Below are 27,709 nucleotides of genomic sequence, written 5' to 3'. Positions count from 1 at the left end.
AAAACTTTGTGAAGTTTCCTTACCATTCAGGCAAAGTTTATATGCTTACTTATGTGTATGTTCATGCTTATTTGTGTCATTTTCAACTCCCCGGTGGATCAGAATAATAGTCGTATACTCAAGGGAAAAAGTGAAATGGTAATGGCCTAAATTTCCAATTCCAATCCAGGACAGTTTTTGAATATATTAATTTCTGTCTGCATGCAAAACAGTTGTCTTCGAAACAGTACAAATGAGGGTGGGAACTATTTTAGGGCACCTACTCTGAAAACGATTTTTTGAAGTTTTAAATAAAGATTATTGGAGTATATTTTACAAGAAAATACTATTTCAGTCCTTCTATACTTTTCTTCTAGGCATTATTTCTTCTTCGGTTCGTTTAGGCATATATAAACATGGCAATCGCGCTTGGATCTGCACCGAAACAATCACTCCAAGATCGCCTAAACAAGGTGGTCTCGATTGAAAACGAATTCGGTACGGCAATCCGAGAAAGCAATCCGACCCAACGGACCAACGAACCAAGTGGTATCATAATTCGTATTGGTGATATATATAATATAAAAAGCAGCAGAGTCTGATTCTGTGAGTGAGCACCATTAGCTATTGCAGTTGAAAACCAAAGAGCGCCTCTTCATCTTGAATGTTTGTGGAGCAAACTTTTTAATCCATTTTGATGAATGAAACAGAGGAAACTCTGACCAATAAGAGGACATCTTTACTCACATGTGAAATGTTGCCTTGTAAAAGTGAACCGAACCAAGAAGAAAATGCAACATTGTAACAAATTAAGTCCCTGATTCTGCCCTAAAATTTCATGTGTAATTCAATGTGTTACTTGCTGTTTTTTTTGTAATTGTTTGTGAAATTTACTTGAGTGAAACTTGTTTCAAAACGGTGTAGGAAAATACAAATAATTGCATCTGTAGTCAATGGCCAAAACTGGTCACAACTTGAATTATGAATTGCAATATTTCCTAGCCAACCGAAAAGTTCTACACATTGATGGGAAGTTTCAAAACATTTTCTCACATCCCTCTTGGAAGTCTAACAGCAGAGCAGATAACAAGTCCTGCCAATAAGGAGTGGACCCTCAACCTCAATGTTTTGTCACGCCGCATCACAGTCCAAAGAATGTGAAACAGAAAAATCGATCATCCCAATTTCTTTCGAAGTTCAACTACCCCTGGAAACCATCGATCCTGCCTGCTCCTTCCTTCTGTTGCACGCAGAGCCGCTTTTTGGAGACACGTCGGACATGCTGTTTGTTTAGAACTTTCCCTAGACTGCCGCTCTCCTTCTCTGCCTCTCTCTCCTCCTTTATTGAAAGCATGTTACCCGCTAAGAAGCTTAATTGTTTCTGTCATATAATCATGGACCCATTTTATTCCCATGTTCAAATCGGAATCCTGTTGGGTGTATATATGCCCTCTAATTGAAATTATAAAAAGAGGTGGGGTGAATCAAACATGTCTGCAACGTTGGCAGAATGAAATACCTTTTGTGCTGCGAAACAGTTATTTATTTCATTCTCCGTTCCCCCTTGTGCAGCTGTAGATATGACAAGCTTCTGACAGTTCCTGCTGTGTATGCTAACAACCAGTGTGTATTCGCTACACGCACTATCATTAGCGCCAACAATCCCCCTCAGAGCAGGATGGGAGCAGGCGCGTTGCTTGCGAGAATTAAAGATTTCTCTTGACAGAGAATAATGAGGGTATTGATTGTCCTACAAGATATTTACCACTTTCCACTCCTGAACTGCAAAGGGCATCGACAACCCCAGACCAAGAAGTATCCTCCAAATCATGGTGGGGAGATTCTTTTAAACGAATCGCTCTAGATATAACCTGTGCACTCCGTTACTGAGTTAGCCTTCTGAATTTACAGCTTTGTGTGATGTGATGGAGAAGACAGTAGGTTAATAGCTCAGGATCTCATTAAATGACTAGGGCTGGATGCTATGACGGTATAGACCTTATGTGCCAGAGAAACAAGTGCACAGCCATCTTTAGAGTTTTGTCTTTGAACTTCTGTTTTTGCAGTAGCACTGTATATTTTTATGACATTGCTGTTGAAGAGTAATTAGCTGGTGAAGTAGATTTATTTATTGTAGAGTTAATGGAAGTTATCATGAGCATTGTGATGTTTGTAGACCGGGAAGGTTTTAATATGAGCGGTTAATTCATAAATCTGTAAGATCTTACCTTCATGCTGTGGAAATACAAACCGGAAGACAGAACAAAACAAGCACACAGCCCTGAAAAGAGGCAGGGCTACATAAGGTCTATATATTGCTGCTAGAAATGTTGATAGATATTTTGCTATAACATGTAAAATGTAACTTTTTGTTGTATACTGCAATATAGCAGAATATCTATTGATTTTTACTGTTTTTCCCCAAATGTTTTTAATGATTGTTTTATTTGTTGTTTTTAAGGATTTTAATGAATTAGTAATCTAAAATCTGAAAAAAAGTAATTAATTTGATTCATTTATTTAATTTCCATTACCTAAATAGACATCTTCTGATTATGTATAACTGTATATACACCACCATTCAGACCTTTAACCCAACAGGCCCTATTTTAACAATCTAAGTGCATGGTCTAAAGCTCTTGGGGCGTTTCCGAATCCACTTTTGCTAGTTTAAGGAGGGGAAAAATGGTCTGCGTGCCTGGTGCATGGTCTAAAAGGGTTGTCCCTATTCTCTTAATGAGTAATGAGTGTGTTTTGGGCATAACGTGCAATAAACCAATCAGAGTCTCATCTCCCATTCCCTTTAAAAGCCAGTTGTGCTTGCACCATGGCGGATTCGCTATTTACATGACAGAATTTGCAAACTGAACGCTTCTCTATCGAGGATGCAGATCTGCTCATGTGTGAGGTTAAAGCGTACGAGCAGACTATCTACGGGAAAAGCCAGATTCCACCAAAGCATTTTTATCTTTATGCACATAATAATAAACTTTTACATTGTAATCCTTTTATTTTTAATATTTGGCATGTTTGTGTGCGTAATAAGCAGAGTGTACGCGTGTTGTGCACCTGCATATAGGTGCATATTACAAATATTGCAATGGTCAATGGCGCAGTCTACTTCAGTTTCCTCAAAATAGTAACGCCCCAGCAATGCGCCTGAACACACCTCATTTTCACACCAGCGCGCCCATGGGCGCACAAATGGCCGCAAATGCATTTGTTATTTAAAAAAATGTGGTGCAGCACGAGAAAATGATAACTGCGTTGGACTGAAACAAGCAAAAAACATTTGCGTCGCGCCTGGCGCCGCATTGCACCGGGTGTTTGATAGGGCCCGACATGTGTTCTGTCCAATACTTACCCAGCTCTGAGTTGCCAGTTGGGGTACTTTTTAACAAATCCAGTAGTGTATATTTTCATATACAGCATCAGATAGAGTTATATAAAATTACTCATACCGTAATGTAAGATTTTGGTCATACCAGTACAAAGACAAATCAATATTTACCGTCAGTGAATCTTCCAGTGTTGATGCCAGTTATTTGATATCTGAGATGTGTATTTTTTTCTATGCAGGTAACGACCACTGGCAGAGCGAGCTACTATGTGTCCTATCAAAGAGAAACTTTTGTACGCATTAAAATCCCCAAATACTCTCTGCCCAAGGTAAGAGACTTCTTAAAATTTCAAATGAATTAGCTGGATTAAACAAATAAAATATTTGCGTCTATATTTAAATAGTTATATTTAATTAGCTTACAAATCCAATGCAGATACCTCACTTGATACGACAGTGTTTTTGGCCTTTATACTGACAGCTACTGGTTTGGATGAATAGTTATGCAAAAGGTTTTTAGTTACCAATGCAGAGCATATTTCTGTACATTTCTTATGTTGAAGAACTGAAGTACAAAATCTTTTCAGTTGGCTAGCTTTGGTCATCTGGGTATACATTAAAACACATGTTCAACTGAGCCCTGTGCAAACATGTAATCCTGTAGATCATGCCCACCGAGAACTAGCAGGGGTCCTTACTAATGACTTATGCTTTCTTTTCTCTCACCCTTCAGCTGTCTTTTCTCCTTCTTTCTTTTTCTGTTTTCTAGGACATGCATATTGTGAGCACAGATCAAGGTCAGGTTTTCACCGCCGTCCAGGAGTGGAACCAGAACGATACCTACAACCTGTACATATCTGATACGCGTGGGGTGTACTTCACCTTGGCCCTGGAAAACGTCAGGACCAGCCGTGGCCTCGGAGGCAACAGCATGATCGACCTTTACGAGGCATAACTTCATCACTAACTTGTTAACATGCTAACATTAGCCTTCAAGTCAACGGCTTCATGCTAGATGCTCATTACTCCTCAGGCTGCATTAGAATTCATGTCAGACGCTACTTCTCGCCCTGGCACTCAAGCATAGCCCACATTATCTTAAGCCTCTGGGGAATTAGCAAGCGTAAATGAATGATAGCAATGAAGACAGAGAGATAAATTGAGTTGTAGTTAAATGTTGTCGAGGGGGGCTAGCGGGGAGAGGCTGCTGATTCAGTGGTAACTGCTCGCGTTTCGTGTACGACTCCTTTTTAAAGGGGTCCTATCATGAGGAATGAAGTTTTCCTTGATCTGTTGAGATAAAAGTTCATTGTACCATGAAAATAGACTGTAACTTTCTCCCTCTGGAAAATCTAGCTTAAGTTTAGCTGAGTTTTGGAGCATGATAGCTTGGGCTCAAGCATGGTTAAGAAATATTGATACTTCAGAGAAGAACAAACCGCACATAATTTTTACTCCTATATATATATATATATATATATATATATATATTAATGACATTTAATTTAATATTAAATTAAATAATTTTAACCTTATGATATGCATAAAATCACTAGTCCACAATAAATATTATTTTGTGAGGATAAATCCTCACTAGAAAACTAGTATCAGTATTTCCAGATTGATCCAGCTGTCTGTGGCCAAATACGAACACAGAACACTTACACTGCCTGTAGTTTTTGGCAATTGAGTTCAAGGAAACCATTCTTCCTTCATGACAGTAAGACATTACCATCAGAATATGGTTGCTCTCAGCAAATACTATATTATATTGCTTTAAAATTAGCAGCCTGTAGCAAGCACAAAAAATGAAACATTCGCTCCCCTTGTCCAAGCAGCTAAAAATAGTCTCCATTAGTGAGTGCAAGCAAGGATGGTTTCATTAATGCATTGGTTATGATGCGCCTCCCCACTGCTGTGCCAAGGCTGGCTCAATGCATGCTTACCCTGCCAATACTGAATCAGCAGTCCATCCATATCTCTAATAGATTGCAGCAGCCTTCATTACTGCTTATTGAAAACTGGCCTTTTTCACTGAAGCTCCAGTTGGAGCCTAGATGCGGTTCGTGGCTGGACGTTTGTCATATTTATCTGCCTATTGATCAGTGAGAAGTGGGGTTGTTTTACTTTTTATCTAGTTTTATAACAGCAATGATTGATAATGCATATTTTGATTCTGGCACCCTGTGCACAAACTTTTTTTGGTGTTGTGCCCTCCTGTTTGCAAAGTATATGCTTTCCTTGGCAACACTTAAATTTAAATATAGCCTACCATTCAAAAGTTTGGGGTAAGTAAGATTTTTTTAATATATACTTTTATTCAACTTTGATGCATTAAGTTGGTTAAAAGTAACAGTTACAAAAAATTATATTTCCAATAAATGGTGTTCTTTTGAACTTTCTATTCATCAAACAATTAAAAAAAAAAAAAAAAAAGTTGTTTTAAATTGCAAAGGTATTTTACAATATTACAGTTTTTACTGTATTTTTTGAAAAATAAATGCAGCCCTGGTGAGCATAAGAGACTTATTTCAAGGAACTTATTTAATCTTAACGTCTGCAAACTTTTGAACGGAAAACTCTTAAAAATAAATGTTCCAAAAGTGTCCTAAGTTCCATTTTTTATTTTTTTATTTTTTTGGTGTGAAGATTTAAAAAATGTAATGAACCTTTTTTCCGCTCTAGAACCTTTTTGTGGAATGTAAAGCTTCTATTGTGTAAAGGATTAGTTCACTTCAGAATTAAAATTTCCTGATAATTTACTCACCTCCATGTCATCCAAGATGTTTGTCTTTCTTTCTTCAATCGAAAAGAAATTAAGGTTTTTGAGGAAAACATTCCAGGATTTTTCTCTACATAGTGGACTTCACTGGGGTACAATGGGTTGAAGGTCCAAATTGCAGTTTCAATGCAACTTCAAAGGACTCTACACAATCCCAGAGGAGGAATAAAGGTCTTGTCTGATGAAACGATCTGTAATTTTCTAATTTTCTGTAAAGAGTGTTTGACTTTGTCATGTTTGCTTTGTAGACACTAGATCGGTACTTCAACCTACAAAACACGTGACCTTTCCAAAGTGATTACGTAATGTGTGGCGCATCGCAGAGCTAGTGCAAGACGAGCATTTGTGGTTAAAAATTATATACATTTTTATATTTTTTTAAGAAAATGACAGATAGTTTCGCTAGACAAGTGCCTTATTCCTCAGCTGGGATCGTGTAGAGCCCTTTGAAGCTGCATTGAAACTGCAATTTGGACCTTCAACCCGTTGGTAACTGTTGAAGTCCACTATATGGGGAAAATGGAATGTTTTCCTCAAAAACCTCAATTTCTTTTCGACTGAAAAAAGAAAAACATAAACATCTTGGATGACATGGGGGTGAGTAAATTATCAGGAAATTTGAATTCTGACGTGAACTAATCCTTTAAACAGTTAGTTCACCCAGAAATTAAAATTCTGTCATCATTTACTCGCCCTCAAGTTGTTCCAAACTTGCATGAATTTCTTTCTTCTGCTGAACACACAAAAAAAGATGTTTTGAAGAATGTCAGTGACCAATGGGTGATGGGCCTATTGACTTCCACACATATATATATATATATATACACATACATACATACATACATATATATATATATATATATATATATATATATATTAGATTTTTATTTTATTAAACTTTCTTTCTTTTTCAAACTATCGAAGTCAATGGGGTCCATCAGCTGTTTGGTTACCCATATTCTTCAAAATATCTTTTGTGTTCAGCAGAAGAAATAAATTTATACAGGTTTGGAACAACTTGAGGGTGAGTAAATAATGACAGAATTTTCATTTTTAGGTGAACTATCCATTCAAAGGTTCTTCATGGAACCATCAGTGCCAATAAACCTTTATTTTTAAGTGTGCAGTGTACCCAAAAGGGCAATATGGGGAATTAAAATATGGGCAATTAAAAATATGTGAATGTCATTGTTTCATTGTTTTAGTCTGATTTGTTTTTTCTCAGGATAAAATTGTCTTAGCCATTATTATTATTACTTTTAACCAACTGGTCTCAAAGTTGATTATAAGCAGATATAGAAAGTCAGTTCCCCAGGTTGCCACTGGTTTCCAATTTGTCTTTCCTCACAGTTGAAAAGTCTGGAATTGCTGGTCACCAACATATGTTTCAACACAAATGGCTTCTTAAATAGTTTAAACAGCAAGACTTTCTTGGTCATTTTGCTTTTACTCTGTTTTTTTAACAGAAGTATTTCTGGCTAAAGTTATTTGCTTTGTTTGTCTTTTTGGTTGTTTGCGTAGTGTTGAACACGTAGTCCTGATGAGTTCATTGTAAACATGAATGAGCAGCTGATCCACTCACTGAATTGTGAGCCGATTTGCAGAGCATGTTGAATATGAACCACTCTACCACAACCAGTACATCCATCTTCTTCCGAGAGAACATTGGAATGGAGAGATGGAAGCTAAAGGATAATAAATAATTACCACTGTGATTGACATGTCTGGCCAGCGGAGGAGGGGACCTCATTAGCCATGTCCATCCAATGCAGCTCCGTCACTGTGACACTGTCAAATGCAGTCCCTATTAGTGCCACTTACAGACTCGGACCCTGCCTTAGAGCATGCTTCGCTAGCGGGGCGCGTTTTAAAACGGGTCGGTAGCACCACTGTCACGATTCAATATTGCTAAGTTTGGACTTGTTTCAAGCCAAGGATGAGCAGCCTGGCACTGGGTTAGATGCTTGTCAGCTAGAGTAATACCTTGAAATTGTCTGGAGCATGTCAGCTAGCTTCAGCTATCACTGAGTGGGCATTATAGTGACTGCGTAATTAAGAGGCTTTATTAGATGACAGTCAAAAGCACTGTAACCGTGGATGTAGATGTTCATGTTCATATTTGTATCTTATTTCTTCCCCCTTGTTCCCAGGTAGCGGGGATTGAAGGTATGCTCATTGCTAATAGGAAGGTGGAGAACCAGGTGAAGACATACATTACTTACAACAAGGGCCGCGACTGGAGGCTTTTGCAGGCGCCTGCTACTGACCTGGCAGGAAATACGATTCATTGTGTGCTGGTAAGGAAGTGAGAAAGAAATAAAGGCATGGATTGGACAAAATTTTATTTTATTTTATTTTATTTTATTTTATTTTATTTTATTTTATTTTATTTTAATTCATTTTATTTTATTATTTTATTATTTTATTTTATTTATTTATGAGTCAGTGAACTATTCTTATCATTACTTACATGTGTATTTTTTTTTTTTTTTAATGAAAATTTTTTATTAGTAAGTGAACTATTCCTTTAAATGGATTTTTATTTATTTTATTTTATTTTATTTTATTTTATTTTATTTTATTTTATTTTATGGGAATACAAAAAATATTTTATTTATTTATTTTATTTTAATACAAAAATATGCAAGGAAATGTAGGAAATATCTCTTGTTGGCATGCACTTAGCTTAACTGTCTGATTCTCTCAAGGTAATATTCTTCAAAGAATTTGATTAAAGGCTACAGACTCTGCAATGCATAATCAAAAAGGATATTAGATTTTCTGTGTGTAGGTTACTCAAGTAATAAGGTTTTTTATTAGTATTATTTGTAAATGAAAATTAGTTTTAGGGTCTTGGATATGCATAGGCAACTATGAATATTTAGTAGCCATATCATGTTTGATGCAGAAGAAGAAAAAAATGAAGGCTGAAAAATATACACAGAAAGCCCCTGCAGATGGAAAAGGCTTGCATCTGAGCTGACTGTAATAGTTCTCTTCTTTGACACTCTCATTAGCCTCCTATAATGCCTTACGATTACTGACTTGAAATCCTGTTGCCTTTACCGTCCACGTAATAATGTCAAGCCATCCATTGAGGGGATGAAAAGGACAATTTCTGGTGCATGGAGAGCAGATATAATTCTCGTTTTGTTATGTTGGAAGTCCTTGGGGAGTTGCTTCTCTGCTTTAATGTCAAATCCCTGTCTTTTGCCGGTAATGACTGTAAAAGGCAATTAGCGCTCATGGTAAGAATAGCAGTCTCAACAGAGGGCACTCCAAATCTGATTATACTGTATTATTTGACCCCCCCTCCCTCCTCGTATTGTTATCCTTTTGCTGTTGGATAAATAAGTACATGATACTCACAACTGCACTCAGTAATAAAACATCACACCTGCCCTTTATTACAAAACCATACGCATACTTGTACAAGTCACAGCTTGAGGCTGTCTACATGCTATTTCTGAATACTTACTAACATGGACCAATCAGCCATAAGCTTGAGGCTACTTCGGCAATAGTAAAATGAAATCTTTCTTTCAAAAAACAACAACAACAACAACAACAACAACAACAAAAAACCCTTCTTTCGGGAAATCAAATTCCTTCTTGGAAAAGTGTAATAGCATGGCACTTAAACTTAGAAACTTATACAGAAATTCACAACTCAAGATAGAATTTTGAACCATTTGTGCACCCAGGCAGGGAGATGTACAAAGTTAATGAAAAAACATATTAAGCAAGCAAAATGCATCAATAAGTCATGCCCCCAGTTTCACACTAAAATGCATGTTTGAGCTGTTTTAACTGAAGGCAACTTGTACAGTAATGTTTTTTTTTTTTCTCGGGTACATTTATAAAAACTACTTAAATATCCTAATTGAACTAAGGCCTAATCCTGGCTTAGGCTAAGCCCTGTCTGTGAACCTATTGTTTATTTATTTATTAGTTTATTTAACAGGGACAATGCAGTATAACACTGCTAAAATTTCAATCAGCCGATGCTCCACATACAGGCTTCTAGTCAAAGGCTAATTTGCAGCCCCAGTTCCTTGGTTAGGCTTTTTTAACAACAGTAAAACAATAATCACACAAAAAACTAAACAAAAAGTAAAAATATAACAATAATAAAAAAGCTGAGACTGTGCACGGCCATCAGTGTTCACAAACCTGCTTTTGTTTGAACCACTTTTTTAAATTTCTTTGAAAAATGTTCAACTCTGTTTGCATTTTCAGTTCAGCTGGCAGGCTGTTCCAAAGCAGTGTACCTTGAACTGAAAATGTGGATTGTGCAAATTTAGTTTTTCTCTTTGGTACTGTGCAATTCTGATTAGTTGCACCCCTTGTAGTGATCCCCTTACTACTCTGTTTTGATATTAATTGGCATATTATTTCTGGAGCAAGATTATTTACACATTTAAAAAACATTTTAATAAGAGACAAATTTATAAAATTTTCAAAACTAAGCAAACTATATTTTTGTAAAATATTACAACGATGCCATCTATTTGGTTTCTTGTCTAAAATTTTTAGTGTTAGTTTATATAGAGATCTAAAAGGTTTGATAGTCAGTTCAGAAACCTGACTCCAAACAGTCACACAATGTGATAAAATATGTTAGCAAACACGGGCAGAGACAGGTGTGATTCTCTATGTTGATAACTGAACACCTATAGAACACCTTAACATTGCTTTGCATTGTTTATCCTCCACAGATTGATTGCCAGGTGACTTTGTTGACAGTCGGACACCTGCTAAGCTAAAAGTAGCATTGCCATTTAGTTTTGTTTTGTATCATCTTCCAAGAGTCTGGCCTTTATGGTCTGATCTAGAAAACATCAGGTTGGAACATCCTACATCCGAATTTGAATGTAACGCAGCATTATTCTCACAGCAGCTGTAATTTCCTAAATTCTATTTGCAGTGTTGTCCTTTATCGTCCTTTAGCATGATTGTCTAGGTTTGCTTCATAGATTTATTGCCCTGATTTACCCGAGCTGTGATATTTTGTTTACATTCAGATCTCCGACCGCAAGATTAACAGTTCCCAGTACGCAATAGATCACACAACATTATCCATGTTACTCCAGGGTCATGACAGTGAATTATGGGAGTTGTTTCTGTATTATGAATTGTTTAATATTAAGCATTAAGTCGCCTACGTTATGGCTAACACAGCACTGCACAAACACTTATTGTCTTAGACTTTCTCATGCCTGCAGGATCACGTTGGCATGTTTTGATTGACAGCTACATAATAGCTTTGTTGTGGCTAATGGAGGATGTGTCACTTTCTCTCTGCTCAGCCGTTTTGCTCGCTGCACCTACAACTGCAGATGTCAGAGAACCCGTACCTCTCAGGCTCCATCTCCACCAAGAGCTCTGCACCGGGAGTCATCGTGGCCTACAGGTAAATGGAAAACCTGAGCGGTATGTGTGGGACTGTCATGTTCGGCTGCTGTTGGGTGTGTCGGCATGTTTGTAAGAAACTAAAACGTTGCTTGTTACTTCAGGCTGGTCACTAAGAATGCTTTCACACCAGAGCTTTTGCTGTTCACTGTCAGAGTTCAGTCCATTTAGTTGGTGTGAAAGTGCTTTTTGGCACCAATTGGAAATGTGATTTGGCATATGACTTCCTTTCAGCTTGACGATGAGCAATCCACCACAAGTCACAGAAACAAGCCAGTTTTTAAGGGACAGTTCACCAAAAAAAACTAAAAACTATGTAATTTACATACCCATATGTCATTCAAACCCATATGACTTTGTCTTCTGTGTAACTTAAAATAAGATAGTTTGAGAAATGTCCATACAATCAAAGTCAGTGGTTAACAAATCTGTTCGTTTACCAACATTCTTCAAAATATCTTCTTTTGTGTTCTGCAGAAGAAAGTCATACAGGTTGGAATGACGAATTCCATTTTTGGGTGAATTATCTCTGTTGTAGGCCTATAATTTGCATCTTTTCTCTCTCCTGGTCAGTTTGGTTTAATTTAATATCCAATCTGTTATTTAACATCTTGTATAGTCTTTAAATGCTTCCTTTGCTAACTAGCAGAAGTGACTAGCCAGATTTAAATCTCAGTTGTGCAGGTTTTGTTACACTGCCTTGCTATTAGAAAAAAACTATGTGGTTCCATGTAATGTACAGTAATGCACATTATAAAACAGTTAGTTCCTGTACTTGATTCTGATTGGTCAATAGCTGTGTTTTATTCACGATAAAACACGGCTATGACCGCTTCACCCAGCAGTTCTGTGTATCACTACACAACACCCTTAGCAACCACTCTTAGAAACGTAAACTATATGTTCTCAATTTATATTGTTCATTAAAGCTTACTGTATTATGTAGAACTAGAAGAGTATTGTGAGAAAGAGATCGACTGAGCAAGTTTATTACCTGCATTCAGATTTAGCATTTTCCTTCAGGTCAGTCCTATGGTCTTAATAAAACATCTGCTTAAATGTCCGATGTATTATCTTGTCCTTTTAACAGTTAAGGGGTTTTCCCGTGATTGACAGCGCGAGTCAAAGCATTTGTCAGTTGCGTCTTGTTCTGTGTTCACAACAATTCAGTCTTTTAAATGTAAAAGTCTCCGCTACTGACTGACACACTCATAAAGACAGTATTTGCCGCCATCTAATGGCGTGAAAATGTAACTTCTGTTGCTGTTCACGGTCAGGGACTATTTTTTCGGGCAGAAGGAAGGCTTTTGGTGAAAGTTTAATTCATGAAAGTTGCATTGATACATATTTTAGGCTTTAATATTTGTATTGTGTGGTAACCGTTTTATAAAAGCAATAAGGTACTTGAGGCTAGTGCTGTATCGTGAATAAGTCATGGCTGAAGGGGTTGCAGGCACTCCGCTTCGTGTTGTGTCTAACAACACCCTTCAGCAGTGACTTAAAAGTCGTTACAATTATCCCATTTTCCACAAAAATATCAAGCTGTAGAATTGTTTTCAACATTGATAGGTATAATAATTTTTATCTTGAGCAGCAAATCATCATATTAGAATGATTTCTGAAGGATCATGTGACACTGAAGACTGGAGTGTAATAGCTTCTGAAAATTCAGCTTTGCCATTGCAGGAATAAATCATTTTTAAAATAATTATTTAGAATATATTAAAATAAAAAACAGTTATTTAAAATTTAAAAGAGTTTATCTCCAACCCCAATTAAACACACCTGAACCAGCTAATAATCGAGGTCTAATTAGGCACACTAGAAACTTCCAGGCAGGTGTGTCTTGAAGCAAGTTGGAGCTAAACTCTGCAGGACAGTGGTCCTCCAGGGCCAAGTTTGGAGACCCCTGGTGTAGGCAATCAGCTGTGTTTGACCAATGAAATCTTTAGAAATGGCTGCGGGGCGGAGTTTCCGCTGAACTGGTTTGGGGAAAATAAAATCACACGTACCAGACATGTGTAAAATGAATGTGGAACACAGAAAAATACAAACTCGAGAAGCCAAAACATTGTTAGTTTGTGTATTTTAAAGTGCTTGTCTCCATATAAATCTTGTCCAGTCTACATTAAGACCAAGTAGGTAAACCAAGTGTTTGAGGAAGAAAAAAATCCAGTGTCATAACTCATTTCCACTATAACTTATCCTGTACTTCAATGAGTGGCCAGCTGTCAAATATTTGTCATGAAATCACCTCAAGTGCAATCAGATTTTAAATATACAGAATTTCTCTAAACATGACCATCTCTCTCATTTCACATCCCCAGAGGTTAAAGTTGTCATTTGAAGGAAATAAACAAATTTCTCACTGGCAATTCAAGGATGTACAATCACTTGCTCTCAGTTTATTCTGACAGTCTTAGAACAGGGCAGCAGCACACAGCAGAGGCGACTGCAGGCGGGTTTACGCTAGTCATGTGCGTAGGTGTAAAACAACAGCAACACAACAAAACTACATAAGAGTATCAGTTCATTTGTGAATATGCAGTACACTTTCCTTATTTTTCCTGTTCTCTCTTCTGTAATTCAGAGTCATTCCCAGAGGAAAATTTTAATGCTCAGAACTTTCTCTTTTAGAGCTTTAGAACTTTGACCCTAAAATTCACAGAAATGAGACCATTGTTTACATGTAAGAGTATAGAGATCAAATATGAATACGCATAAAATGAGTGTGGATATAGCATACAGTAGCTCAGACCATTTGGTCGGCCTTGGATGATGAATTTGATTAGAAGTGTTTGAGTTCATATTGAAATATTTTGCACTTGAAATTAATAGTTTTATTCTGCTAGGATGCATTAAATTGATCAAAAGAGATTTTTTTTTTAATGAAATTTTTAACCCAATGGTTGGGTTTGTCCATATTTGACCCAAATTTGTATTGAAACAACCCAGCATTTTTTTTAGTGTATCATTTTTTTGTCAGCCAGAGCTGTGTGTTGTGTGTGTGTGTGTGTGTGTGTGTATGCATGCTGTTTGTATATTGAGCTTGTATGAGCATGAATTGAGCAAATATTGAACCATGCTGCCTGACCTCAATTTAAAAAGGCTGCTTATTCAAATATAAATACATATTTTGGGGTTATGAATTTTAAATATGGCATGCTGGTTTTTCTACATTGTGCAACGCAAATGTTATTTTTATTTTTTTATTTTTGGTTTATTTCCCAGGAAATATTGGCTCCGAACTGTCTTACAATAATGTGGCTATGTTCATTTCATCAGATGCAGGCAATAACTGGAGACAGGTATGGCTGCTTCACACCTCTGCACTAAAAATATCTGTACTAATTTATATTAACAGTGTTAAATTAGCAAGATTTACGCAAGAATAAGAACTATGACTGTGAGAAAACTACTCAAATTTGTATGCAAACTGCCTTTGTTCTGATTTGTTCAATAAGATGAAAAAAACTCCATGTTGTTCTTCTCATGTTGCAGATTTTTGAGGAAGAACACAACGTGTGGTTTTTGGACAAAGGTGGAGCTTTGGTTGCCGTGAAGCAGCCCACTGTGCCCACTAGACATCTTTGGTAGGTGAAAATACGGTTGATTCTGCCAGGTTTATTCATGCTGGTTTGGCGAAATTCCTGCTTCACTTGCTTCGGTCGGCACTGTCTGACAAGGTTGGTTCTGTGCTATTAAGATCGTTGAAGGAAAAAAAAAAATCAATGAGTTGGTGTAAGTCGAACATGCTTCCTACGAGAACAAAAATGAAACAGCAGGACAAAAAGACTGCCAAATAACAGATTGGAATCAGTTTTTACGTGACGAACCATGGGAAGTGTTCCATATTAAAGCTTCCCACTTATCCCCCCCGAGTTCACACATTGGTTCCCTCTTCAAATTGGCCCTGCCTGGTTTTGCTTCAGCAGTGTTTAATCCTCCAGAGTCTTAAATCTTTTCTCTCTTATCACTCGAAGCCTTTGGCTTTAGTTTTAGGCCCACTGAAGTGTGGCACCTTCATTTTTTAGTTCTCTTAAACAACTCAAGCGAGACTGTAAGTGGAGTCACAACTGTGGAGGGCAGTCGTGTCATTTTCTGCAAGTATGACTTCAAATAACAGCCCTGACTGTATGTTCTCTTAATGGATACATGTCAACACTGCCTCCGACTGTTGCTTTTAGCAGACCTGAGATAACTTGGAGGCAACTTTGCCATCGTGCTTCAGTCGTTTCATTGCGACCTTGTCACACATGCAACTCTACTGTTTGCAACTGTGAAATGTTGATAAGCTGTCAGAAAGTATCATGATGATCAGACTTTCAGGAAGTTCTCCAGCTCTTGCTTGCTTCTACTCCCTCCTACATGTGAAGATGTTAAAAACTTAAAAAAAAAAAAAAAAATTTTTGAATTGAATTGTTTTTCAATGTAAATGCGCACTAGACGGACATCTTTAACCGTTTGGCTTGCATCTTTTTCAGCGCCTCACGTATGATGCAGCATTGTAAAAACGCAGCGCTCAAGTTAGAAGAAGTTCAAACTACGTTTACCGTGAAAACCAATGGAAAAGTAGCACAGTGGGATGGAAAAACGCATAATATGTAAACAGCCCCTTAAGCCCAAAGTATACTTCATTTTGTACGCGCACAGTCAAACGCACAGCCTTGCAAAGCATACTTCATTTGACTTGTACGTGTACACAGGCGTTCGACGCATGCGCAGTTTTGAGCAATCTCTCGCCACGAGTTACAACCCATGTAAATATCTTTGTAATATTTCATGCTAGAGTTGTACAAATCAGGGTACTTTCTAACCTTTTCGCACAATCTGTCATCTATGTAAGCCTCCATTGTCGCTGTAGCTTGCATGTGTTCCGGTCTGTTCTGTTTATGCAGGTTTTCTTTGACTACCTTGTGAGTATGACTTCAAATAACAGCCCTGACTGTATGTTCTCTACCTTGTGAATCGACACCGCCAGGGCACGGTTGCCACCGTGTGGATAAACTAACTACTGCAAAAAAAAAAAAAAAAAATTAAATGCGCATGTGGGACCTGTTACAAAAACACGGCGGTGTGTACAGTACGCGCATACTCTTCTGATGACAAAATTTGTGTCACAAGCACTGTACGCTGACCCTCGCGTACGTGTAAAAAGTGAAGTATAATTTGGGCTTTAGTGTTTAATGATATCAGTGTTGTCTTGTCATTGTCATCAACAAACATTTTCCGTCACAGTTTTCATTAATGAAATTAACACTAGTTTGGAACAACATGATTGTGAGTAAATTATGACAGAATTTTCATTTATGACTGAACTATACCTTGACCAGTGATCAAACTTTCTCAGTGATCTATCATAATAAATCCAAACATGGATCTCGTCAAAATGGTCTGTGATTGTGGTTGCAGAATAAATGCACTTAGGCACTTTTCTGTTGTTGTTTTAATAGAAAAACATTGATGTAATTAAGAATTACTGAAACTACTATTAGGAACTTCACTGTTAGTTTGAGTTTTACCAGCTATCATAATGTATTAGTGTGTTAATTTATGATAATAATGATAATATTATAAATTAGGAAACTAGATGAGTAAATAAACCATGCATTTGAGATGATATTCTCTTAATTTGTTCTTAAAGGTGAAAGTGCAATAATTCTGATGAAATTTACAAAGAAAGTTCTCAAATGAGCAAAACAATTATTATCAGTTTAACCATTATACACCAAGGTTTTTGAGGAAAATATTCCAGGAATTTTTTTTTCCATATAGTGGACTTCCCTGGGATATAACGGGTTGAAGGTCCAAATTGCAGTTTCAGTGCAGCTTCAAAGGACTCTACACAATCCCAGACGAGGAATAAGGGTCTTATCTAGTGAAACAATCGGTCATCATCAAAAAAAAAAAATTATATACTTTTAACCACAAATGCTCATCTTGCTCTGCTCTGCGATGCGCCACGCATTACGTAATTCAAGTTGGAAAGGTCACACATGACGTAGGCGGAAGTACCGACCTAAAGCGAACGTGCAAAGACAAAGGTAAAACAACGATGTCAGACGATTTTGATGTTAGAGGAGAAAATGAGATGTAGTTTTTCGCCCTACCGTGGTACTTACAACTATGTCATGCATGACCTTTCCAACGTGATTACGTAATGTGTGTCGCATTACAGAGCAGTGCAAGACAAGCATTTGTGGTTAAAAAGTATATATATATATTTTTTTTTTTTTTTAGAAAATGACCGATCGTTTCACTAGACAAGTCCCTTATTCCTTGGCTGCAAACTACAATTTGGACCTTCAACCTGTTGGTAACTGTTGAAGTCCACTATATGAAGAAAAATCCTGGAATGTTTCCCTCAAAAACCTTAATTTCTTTTCAACTGAAGAAAGAAAGACATGAACATCTTGGATGACATGGGGGTGAATAAATTATAAAAAAAAATTTAATTCTGAAGTGAACTAATCCTTTAACACCTTTCCAAACCTGCATGACATTCTGTTTGTAGTTTTGTCATCCAGTGACATTTGAACATCTCAATGTCTGCTGCAGGATCAGTTTCGATGAAGGTCGTCAGTGGACGCGTCACAGTTTCTCAGCCATGCCGCTGTTCGTGGATGGTGTTTTGGTGGAGGCAGGTGCAGAAAATCAGATCATGACGTAAGTCTATAGAGGTTTGTTTTTGACCATCATCTTTCTCTCACACACGCACACAGCCTGTGCGTCCTCATTATGTCTTATATTTCGAATAGATTCCTCTGAGCTCTGCTTGTTCAAGAGATACACTCATGAGGAAAGGTTAATTAATCAGACTCTTAAGCTAATGTTGTTAGTCTCAGTGAACTAACAACATTTCTCATTATGTCCCAGTGCTGGTATGTAGTTTAACAGGGTCATTTCATACTTTTTAATTATTGTTTTAAACACACATTAAACAATTCTTGCAGTATTGGATAAGATAGGACTGAAATTATCAGGTTTTATTGTTAAATATAAACTGTAGCTAACACTGGAATCCTGCATAAGGATCTGCAGAGCTGTTGGTGCTACCTAGTCTCAGCCACGGACATCATGACTACAGACTAAGGTGATGATACACTGGGCAACTTTTTGAGCAATGTTGCTGGGCAGTTTTGCCGAGCGATGTTGCTTGGGCACTTTCTCGTTGAGAATGGGCAACAAATTTCGATCTAAAGTATCCAGAAAGAAATTTGTTTCCCATTCTCAATGGGAAAATGCCCAAGTAACATTGCTCGGCAAAATTGCCAGACAACATTGTCCAGCAGCATTGCTCAAAAAAGTTTCCCAGTGTATCATCACCTTTAAAAACAAACTGTGATTGGTCACTTTACGTGTCAGTCAGATGGCCTCTTCATGACTAAGTGGGTGGTCCTTTTTTATGTATCTTCTGGTGTTTATGAATATATCTGGCTGTCTCATTATAAACTCACTGTGACTTGACTTTGTAACTATGAACATTGTCTGTTTCATAAATCTTTGTCCATGCTTAAAATATGTTCAGAATGATTAAAATTAAGATAATTAAATGACCGTCAATAAGAATAAACACTTATGAACAAGTGCATATTTATTTATGTTAGTACTGTCAATCGATTACAAAAAATAACTAATTAATTTCACATTTTTCTTAATCGCACCTAACATTAAAGTTAAAACATTAAAGTAGGAAATATCCAGATTATATTTATATAGATTGTTTTTTATTAAAGCTACAAAAGTTATTCAGTTAAGAGCAGTGAGTGATTATCTCTTGTTTCTGTTGTTCTTTGATTAACATTAATGACAGACAGCAGCAGGTTTATTAGGCTGCTGTCACTTTAGGATCTGAGTCACATGAGGCGTATCTGACACCTGACACCTATTTTCTCACAACTCTTTACATTCATGCTTATGAGGATACTTGACAAAACTTGCATTTTGGCATAATTTGTGTTTTGTGTCCATTCAAGTGCGAAAGAGAACTCAACGCGGCACTAACGCTGTCTGAAGCGGCATTCTGTGCGAGATTCACAGACAGCACGCCTGTACTGCACTGTTTTGTGTCTTGTCAAGTTTGAATGGTTTAAAAGCATTTGCATGTTCGTTATCATGTAATGTAACACTAGCTAGCTATAGGATGACAGAAAAAACAGAAGTTGTGTTAATTGCGTTAAATATTTTGAACACATTAAACTGAAAAAAATTAATCACATGCGTTGACGCACTAATTTTGACAGCCCTAGTTTATTTATTTATTGCATTATCCGAGTTAGTCAGGACAGTATACTACAAATCAGAGTGCATTTCTACTAGAGTGAACTATATAGGCCATTTAATTGTTCACTCTGAATTCAGATAATACTGTTAACCCCATATTGTGCACTTTATAGGACCTAGGGAGCAATTTCAGACATAGCTAATGAAGTAAACCCAGGATTGCTCAATCCGGCCTCTAGAGATGTACCTTTTTGCAAAGCTTAATTCCAACGCCTACATTACACGCCTGAACCATCTAATGAATGTCTCCTGGTTTACTTGAAAATGAGTGAGCCGTATGAGAATTGAACCTTTCTTTGTCTGTTGGCAGGTTTTTTGGACACTTCAGCCATCGGTCTGAATGGCAGCTTATCAAAATTGACTACAAGTCCATATTTACCAGAAGGTGCACAGAGGGAGACTACCAAACCTGGCACCTGCATAACCAGGTAAAATATATATTATATATATATATTGATTATTATTATATATATATATTGAATATATTTATTGATTGATTGTAACTGACTTTAATATTATTTTCTTAGGGTGAGCCATGCATAATGGGTCAAAAGCAGATCTACATGAAACGTCGTCCTGGGAACTACTGCATGGTGGGATGGGACAACTCCAGGATCCTTTCCGCAGAACCCTGCATCTGCAGAGCACATGACTTTGAGTGGTGAGTGAACAGCACACTTAAACAACTTAACCAGCTTAAGCTTATTAGATGCACCCACTGTTCCAACAGCTGAATCTAGTAGAATGGGCAATGATTCCCTGCGTGTTTATCTTTTCTTGTGCTTCTGGAGAAATTGGCTTAAATGGTTTAATTTACTTTAGATTGGCAGTATTATTATAGTGTTATTATCCGACACCAATTAAAAGAAGGTCTCAGATGTAGACTGATTATAATTTTATGCTGATAATCCTTTTAGATATGATCTTAATTTAGATATTTGATTATTATTATAGGTGCTTATTCTCATTACTTGGCTTTGCTGGTCATGGTCTCACAAACTCGCTAGTCCGAACATAATCAGTTTGCAGGGTTAACTAATATCGTTAACTAGTACCGTTGGCCACGCTATACTTGATCATAACAAAATAGCATAGTTTAGCCACATAAACTACCATTCAAAAAATTTGGGTTCAATAAGTTTCCCCCGCAATAAACTCCAAATTACTGCTTATTGATAGTAAGGTACTAGTTGTAGTGGTTACGGGTATGGGTATGGGGTGTTAAGGTATGTTAAGGGATGCTAGAATATGGTCATGCAGAATAAGGCATTAATATGTGCTAATAAGCAGCTAATATGCTAGTAATATGCATGATAATAAGCAACTAGTTAATAGTGAATAGTGTTCCCTAATCTAAAGTGTTACCAAGATTTCTAAATACATGCGCTCTTTTTTTTAACTTTTGATTCTTCAAAGAATCCTGAAAAAATGTGTAGCATGGTTTGACCCCAAACTTTTGAACGGTATTGTACATCTGACTACCCCCAGATCAATCTCCCATGAGCCTTAGTATGAACCCACATCACAGATTTATGATAAAGTCATAATAAAACTACTCTTACTTCAGTAAATTATTTCAAAAGCCAAATTTAACACTTTAAAGGGGTGGTTCATTGCGATTTCACTTTTTTAACTTTAGTGTGTAAAAGTTAAAGTTCAAAGCAAAGGGAGATATTTTCTTTTAAAGAATTCTCTGTTTAAGGACTACAACAAATGGCTGGTAGGGACTACAACGAGCTTCTTCCCGGGTTGGTGACATCACTAACCCTAAAATTTACATAAACCCTGCCCCCAAGAACACGCAACAGAGGGGGTGAGGCCATGTTATTGCAATACAGTACATAACACAAATGCAATAGCATGTCATAAAAGCAAGATGACAACATGACAAATTATAACCGTAATTAATCTAAACTTATACCTGTTCTGTCTTCATGCAGTATATTCTCTGGCTCTGTAAGCATCTTACAACAGTTCCCACATGAGCGATTTATAGATTATCATGACAGAATATGCAATCAATGACTTTAAGACTTCTTCTTGAGTCTCTCCGTTATTGTCCGACTCCGTTTTGAACATTAAAGGCTGAACAGTTTCTGACATTTTCAGTGAGTCTGCCTGAGTTAATCGGCACTGCTAACATGAGCTCTTGAAACTCCGCCCTCTTCGTAGGAGCAGCAGTTCATTTGCATTTAAAGGGACACACACAAAAATGGAGCGTTTTTGCTCACCCTCAAAAAGTGACAAATTTAACATGCTATAAAAAATGATCTGTGGAGTATTTTGAGCTAAAACTTCACATTCACACTCTGGAGACATCAGAGACTCATTTTACATCTTGTAAAAGTGGCTTTATATGACCTCTTTAAAACCAATTCACAAATGATCAATACACAACATTAGATACTCCTATGTTGATTGAATATGTCAGACTGTTTCAACAGAAATAGACCCGAAACTCTTTGAAACGTAAATGTGGTCTAGATCTTCTTGTTCAGTGCAGCTTTGTTGTTTTATGTCCTGGTCTGCTCTATAGGTGGGCTCGCAGGTATTTATAAAATCTTCGTGTTTTGTTCACTGGGATCTGGGAGCTGTTTTCAAAGATCTCAGAATAGACATAGTGCTTCTGCAGCAGTGGGCTGGTTATAACCTCTTCTGTAGGGTCAGTGTAGATGGGGAAGGTGCCTTATTTAGGATCAAGATGCATGACACAGAGAGTCTTTGGACTTTAAAGCTTTTGAAGGCCACAGGGCTAAAAGAGGAAGAGAAGATTGAGGTTCTTTATCATCATAGTCTTTTGTTGTCTGTCTGGAGCTTCTTTTAAAGTATATATAAATACCTTGGGATCTACATCATTTATCACATTCACAGACCAAGTGTTCCATCTTTTTCCAACAGTGCACAGTGTATCCTTTCTTTTTCTTTAGTACATTCTCCTGTCCTGTTTGGTCTTGTTTTGCAGTTAAAACCCTTGGAAACCCAGTGGAGGGATTTAAACATGCTTTCAGAGATGTGTTCATTTGTCTTCTCTAAATGCAAGTAGTACCCAGGATGCCTCTTTAGTTTTAGTGTGTATCTTGAATTTGCCCAGTACTTTGATTCTAATGATTCATTGAACAATTCTTTGTTCAAAATATGAAAGGGAAGTTCTCCCTAAAATGATGATCTCTTTGCGAGGACCTTCTTCCTAAAATATGGAAAGTTCCGCCCCATGATGTTAATGCAGCTTACAACTGAAATTGGATGAAAATTGACATCTGGGACGACATCTTAACTTGGCTCTACACTGACTTGATTATATCCATTGAAATTTGCACTTACATATGTCACTGCCAGACTCTGTACACCATTACCTCTGCCATCACAGCCGTCTTCTCTTGATAACTTCTTTCTTGTAAATACATTCTTTCTTGTAAATACACTCTAGAGCGCATAACTTAGAAGGAAATATTTATTTCCTTTTCTGCCAAGGGAAATGATTACAAGTTAACTTAAAAAAGAAAAGAAACATTTTATTTTTGCTGAATTTATTTTTGACAGCGGGCAGTCAAAGAGGAAATGAAATTAGGGATTACTAAATGAGGACATGTTGCAGGCTGGACTCAAACCTGCATGTTCCAAGTGAGCTGTTAAGGATTATTAGCCTTAACTAAGTGAGTTAAACAATACATTTCAAGATCTTGTCTTTCAAGTTCTTTTTGTTTCAGCATGTTGGTTCAAACTAGCAGAAGTAAGTTCTCTTTGTGATTGAGTTTTCATTGAATAAAGTTAGGATTAGTTTTGCCAGAACACAAGTGAATAATTATACGATTTTTTTCCATGTGTAGATAAATTACAGAACTAGAATGCACAGTGTTATTGCATTTTTTATTTTTTTTTTTTTTTTTTTGGATTAATGGATTTTTATGTGATTTGTACTTGCAATAGTTTGGATGACACAGATATGACAAACGACTAAACAGATTTAATTTGCATTTTGCATGTTAATTAATTTGCACATTTTACCCTGTTCTGCTCTTTTATCTTAAATTAACTAATTACAGCCAATCTGTGGTAATTTTTTTTCTTCCATTGAGCCTCATTTGTTTCTGAACAAAGTCAAATTTAGCAGTCTAATTTAAGTGATACTTTGTTTTCAGATATTCACTGACCAGATCAATTTGGCCCACCTTTACATATCTCATCCTGCATGTTCGTGATATGAAAATGCTTGGAGAGAGAGGAAAAAAAAAAAAAGAAGTTTTACTTAATTTGCTGCAAAACCACAGAGAACTTTTAATTTGTTTTGAAGCGGTAAAAAGGAACTGGTGTCGTGATATGCAGAGTAATTGTTCTATGAAATATAATATGTTGTCTCTTTCTATTAACTCTGAAACAGAGAGCTCATCTAATAAGTTTTATTGGTTTATTTTGTGGCATAAGAATTAAAAACACGTCTTCTAGCTGCAGATATTAGATATGTGCTGCTGACAGAATCATTGAGGACTGGGCAGAATAAAATAACATTTGTAATACATTTGTTGCTAGGACATGTAATTAAAAATTCTTCATTTCTTGTCTTGCATTATAGATAATTTCAATATGTTTGTAGAAAGTAGGGACATGACCAGTTAAGCTAGGGTAGACAATTTTGGAGAGGCTAGCAATAGGCAAGGCAAGACAAGGCAAGGCAAGTTTATTTATATAGCACATTACATACACAATGGTTATTCAAAGTGCAATAGCAAGCTAGCTTTGAAAGCATAAGATCCCACCCTTATGGCAGTTGTGGCCTAATGGTTAGAGAGTCGGACTTGAAAATCCAAAGGTCACAGGTTTGAGCCTCGGTACTGTCAGGAAATGTAGGTGGTGGGGATTGAATGAACAGCGCTCTCTTCCACTCTCATTACCCACAACTGAGGCACCCTCGAGCAAGGCACCTAACCCCCAATCACTCCCCGGGCGACTCAGCAAAAAATGCTCACTGTTCCGGGTGTGTATGTGTTCACTGCTCTGTGTGTGCACTTAGATGGGTGAAATGCAGAGCACACATTCCGAGTGTGGGACACCTTACTACCTTACGTCACTTTCGCTTTCACTTTCACTTCCTTTCAGAGCTTTGTCTTCAAAGCCACTCCTCGTCCAAAACACATGAATGCACACAGCCAGAGCAGAGTCTGCAAAGCTTCATGGGAGACAGTGTTAAATTACCTCATGTCTCAAAGCACATAACATTACAATAATAATGAATGTAAACAACTTAAAGAACTCTGATTTGTACCACCTGACTGCTGCAGATTTATTTCGTTGTTGACAGTGTTGTCAGAGAAATGCATAAATCTGAGGCTGAGGACATGAACAGCTCTAAGTAGAACATCACGGGTTGCCATCTCTTAATTATGGTAATTACAACGTGGCGTGAACGGAGCATAAGCTCATCATTTTGGTTCAGGAGGAACTGTAAATGTTGGTTGATGTTTGTTTGCGGTGCTCAATGACTTGTGCTGCGTCCCAATTTGCCTACTTATACTATGCCCTAAAAGTATGTACTGTTTTTGTTAAGAAAACATACATACTTTTGAGTGTGCAGAAGAACAGTAGGCAAGCTTTGGGACATACTACTCATAATTGTGTCTTTAATGGCAGTTTGATACATGCTCTGAACCACTGATTCAAAACAAAAGATTTATAAAGCTTTTATAAAAGATTTACTAAGCTTCATGAAGCAGTGTTTTGAAATCACCCATCACTAGATATTGTTGAATAAAGTTGGTATTTATTTATTTATTAATTTATTTGGCGCACAAAAAGTATTCTCGTCGCTTCATAACATTAAGGTTGAACCACCGTAGTCACATATTTAGTTTTAAATATGTCTTTAGTAGCTTTCTGGGCATCTGAAAGTGTTAATTATATTGCTGGCAATGAGGCCTCACTGAGCCATCAGATTTTATCAAAAATATCTTAATTTGTGTTCTGAAGACGAACGAAGTTCTTACGGGTGTAGAACGACATGAGGGTGAGTAATTAATTACAGAATTTTCATTTTTGGGTGAACTAACCCTTAAAGAAGTGTCAGTTTGGAATTTTTACATCATGATCTCAGAGTAGCTTTATTAGATTTCATTACTAAACCAGTCAGTATTTGTGATATCAAAGGAAATTGAATGTTAACTTGTATTAGCAAGTCCAAGTTTTTCAAAAAGTAAGAAATATCCATGACCATCATGCATCATTACTTCCACACAATATCAAGTATCCACACCATCACACATTTTACCAAAATCCTCTCCAAATTTGACAGCAAACTTTTTATTCCATGAATGTTTTGCACTCAGTGTTTTAACACTGATCAGTTTCCAAGATCAGGTCATCAAAAGTGTCTTTCTAAACAAGACAAATGGGCTATTTTACTGTGTAGACAAAAACATGTTGCATCTTTTGAAATGTTACGATCTTTTGAGCATGTTAAGATATGAAATACAGGTAAATGCTGTGACCACTTCTTTTATATGGGAATAATCTGAGCGCTAGCACACAAATATCTTTTAAAGCTAAAATCTTATCTGAGTGCTGGATTGGAACTGCTCATAATTAAAAACCCAAATGCCTGATGCCAAGAGGGACCATGTGGTCTGCTGGGTTTTGTTGTGGATCAGTAATTAATTGATAAATCAAAGTCACCGGTGATATATGAACAGACGTTCACTTCAGCGGGTTCCAAGGCTTCTGGGAGGAGAGAGAATTGAAAGACATTGAGGACATACATTGAAGCCTGCAGCTCTCAGAGCAGAAAAGACATTTGTCATCCCAGAATTAATACATCTCAATGGCTGCAATTGTCTCAAGGGCATAAAAGAGGGACATGCTTGAATACAAGATGTGCTGCTGTGCACGAATGAAAGGATGTACATGAAGTAGTTAGGAGAATGTTTTACAGGATAGGAAATGATTGAGAAGAGGAGGAAATGGCATAAGGAGATGTCGTAAACCAGATATGAACTCGTGTTGACCTTGTGTGAAACTAGTCAAACACGCTTGGACTGAATTTACGTTTTTAAGAATAGATTAATAATATCTCAAACAACATTTTAAAAATTAAAAAAAATTAATAATGGAGTACAGAAATAAGTCTTGTTTGAGTTCAGTATATGAGAATTGTTTTATCTTTTGTAGTGATTATGGCTTTGAGAGAAGAGGGGATGGAAACTGCCTGCCAGCATTTTGGTTCAACCCTTCCACTGTGTCTCGAAGCTGCAGCCAAGGGCAAAACTACCTCAACAGCACAGGGTAAGAAGTGTTCACATACACATATGGACCTTATTCTATCATGGTGTGCTTTGCTTGTGGGGACATTTGGTCACTGATAGCTAAATCTGACCCCCACACACATTTACTTAGCTAGGACATACCATACTTCTATCATTTTTACAATTTTTATCATTTTTTTTTACAGTGTTGTTAGTATTATTGTTATATGTAATGACTAGACTTATATATATATTTTATATAAATTGAATGTTTTTATTTTTTATATTTTCTGTTTTCATCTTAATTGTAGTTAAAACTGTAGTGTGTGTGTGTGTGTGTGTGTGTGTGTGTGTGTGTGTGTGTGTGCGTGTGTGTGTGTGTGTCCTTCAATTTCAATTTTAGGACATCAGTTTGGAATGTTGCTTTGGCAACTGAATAAAAAATAAGTTAAAGATTTTTTTAATATATTTTTTTATTTGAGTTAACATTTATTTCAAGTAACAAAAATGTTTTTTTTTTTTTGTTTTTTGTTTTAGTAAATTATAATAACTATGCTGTTTAGCATTTTATAAAAATCATATTTTTATAATAGTATAAAATATTTCTTTTAAATAATATTTTATATATTTAATATTTTTAAAGGCTTTAATAATATTTATTTTTTATTATTATTATTAATAATA

The 27,709-nt window shown here is 36.6% G+C and overlaps 1 protein-coding gene across 1 annotated transcript in view; it reads left to right on the top strand.

Moving 5' to 3' along the window:
* sorcs3a (sortilin related VPS10 domain containing receptor 3a) overlaps nucleotides 1-27,709 on the top strand; it is a 254,736-nt gene that overhangs the window by 181,613 nt on the left and 45,414 nt on the right. Inside the window, 10 exon segments of the mRNA XM_051894728.1 lie at nucleotides 3,559-3,648; nucleotides 4,089-4,268; nucleotides 8,252-8,398; nucleotides 11,411-11,534; nucleotides 14,745-14,821; nucleotides 15,015-15,106; nucleotides 18,072-18,179; nucleotides 20,107-20,224; nucleotides 20,324-20,457; nucleotides 26,952-27,065. Of these exon segments, the coding sequence (XP_051750688.1) occupies nucleotides 3,559-3,648; nucleotides 4,089-4,268; nucleotides 8,252-8,398; nucleotides 11,411-11,534; nucleotides 14,745-14,821; nucleotides 15,015-15,106; nucleotides 18,072-18,179; nucleotides 20,107-20,224; nucleotides 20,324-20,457; nucleotides 26,952-27,065 (1,184 nt within the window).

The sequence above is a fragment of the Ctenopharyngodon idella genome, chromosome 1, assembly GCF_019924925.1.
Source record: "Ctenopharyngodon idella isolate HZGC_01 chromosome 1, HZGC01, whole genome shotgun sequence".
Lineage (NCBI taxonomy): Eukaryota > Metazoa > Chordata > Actinopteri > Cypriniformes > Xenocyprididae > Ctenopharyngodon > Ctenopharyngodon idella.
This window is presented reverse-complemented; position numbering and strand designations above follow the sequence as displayed.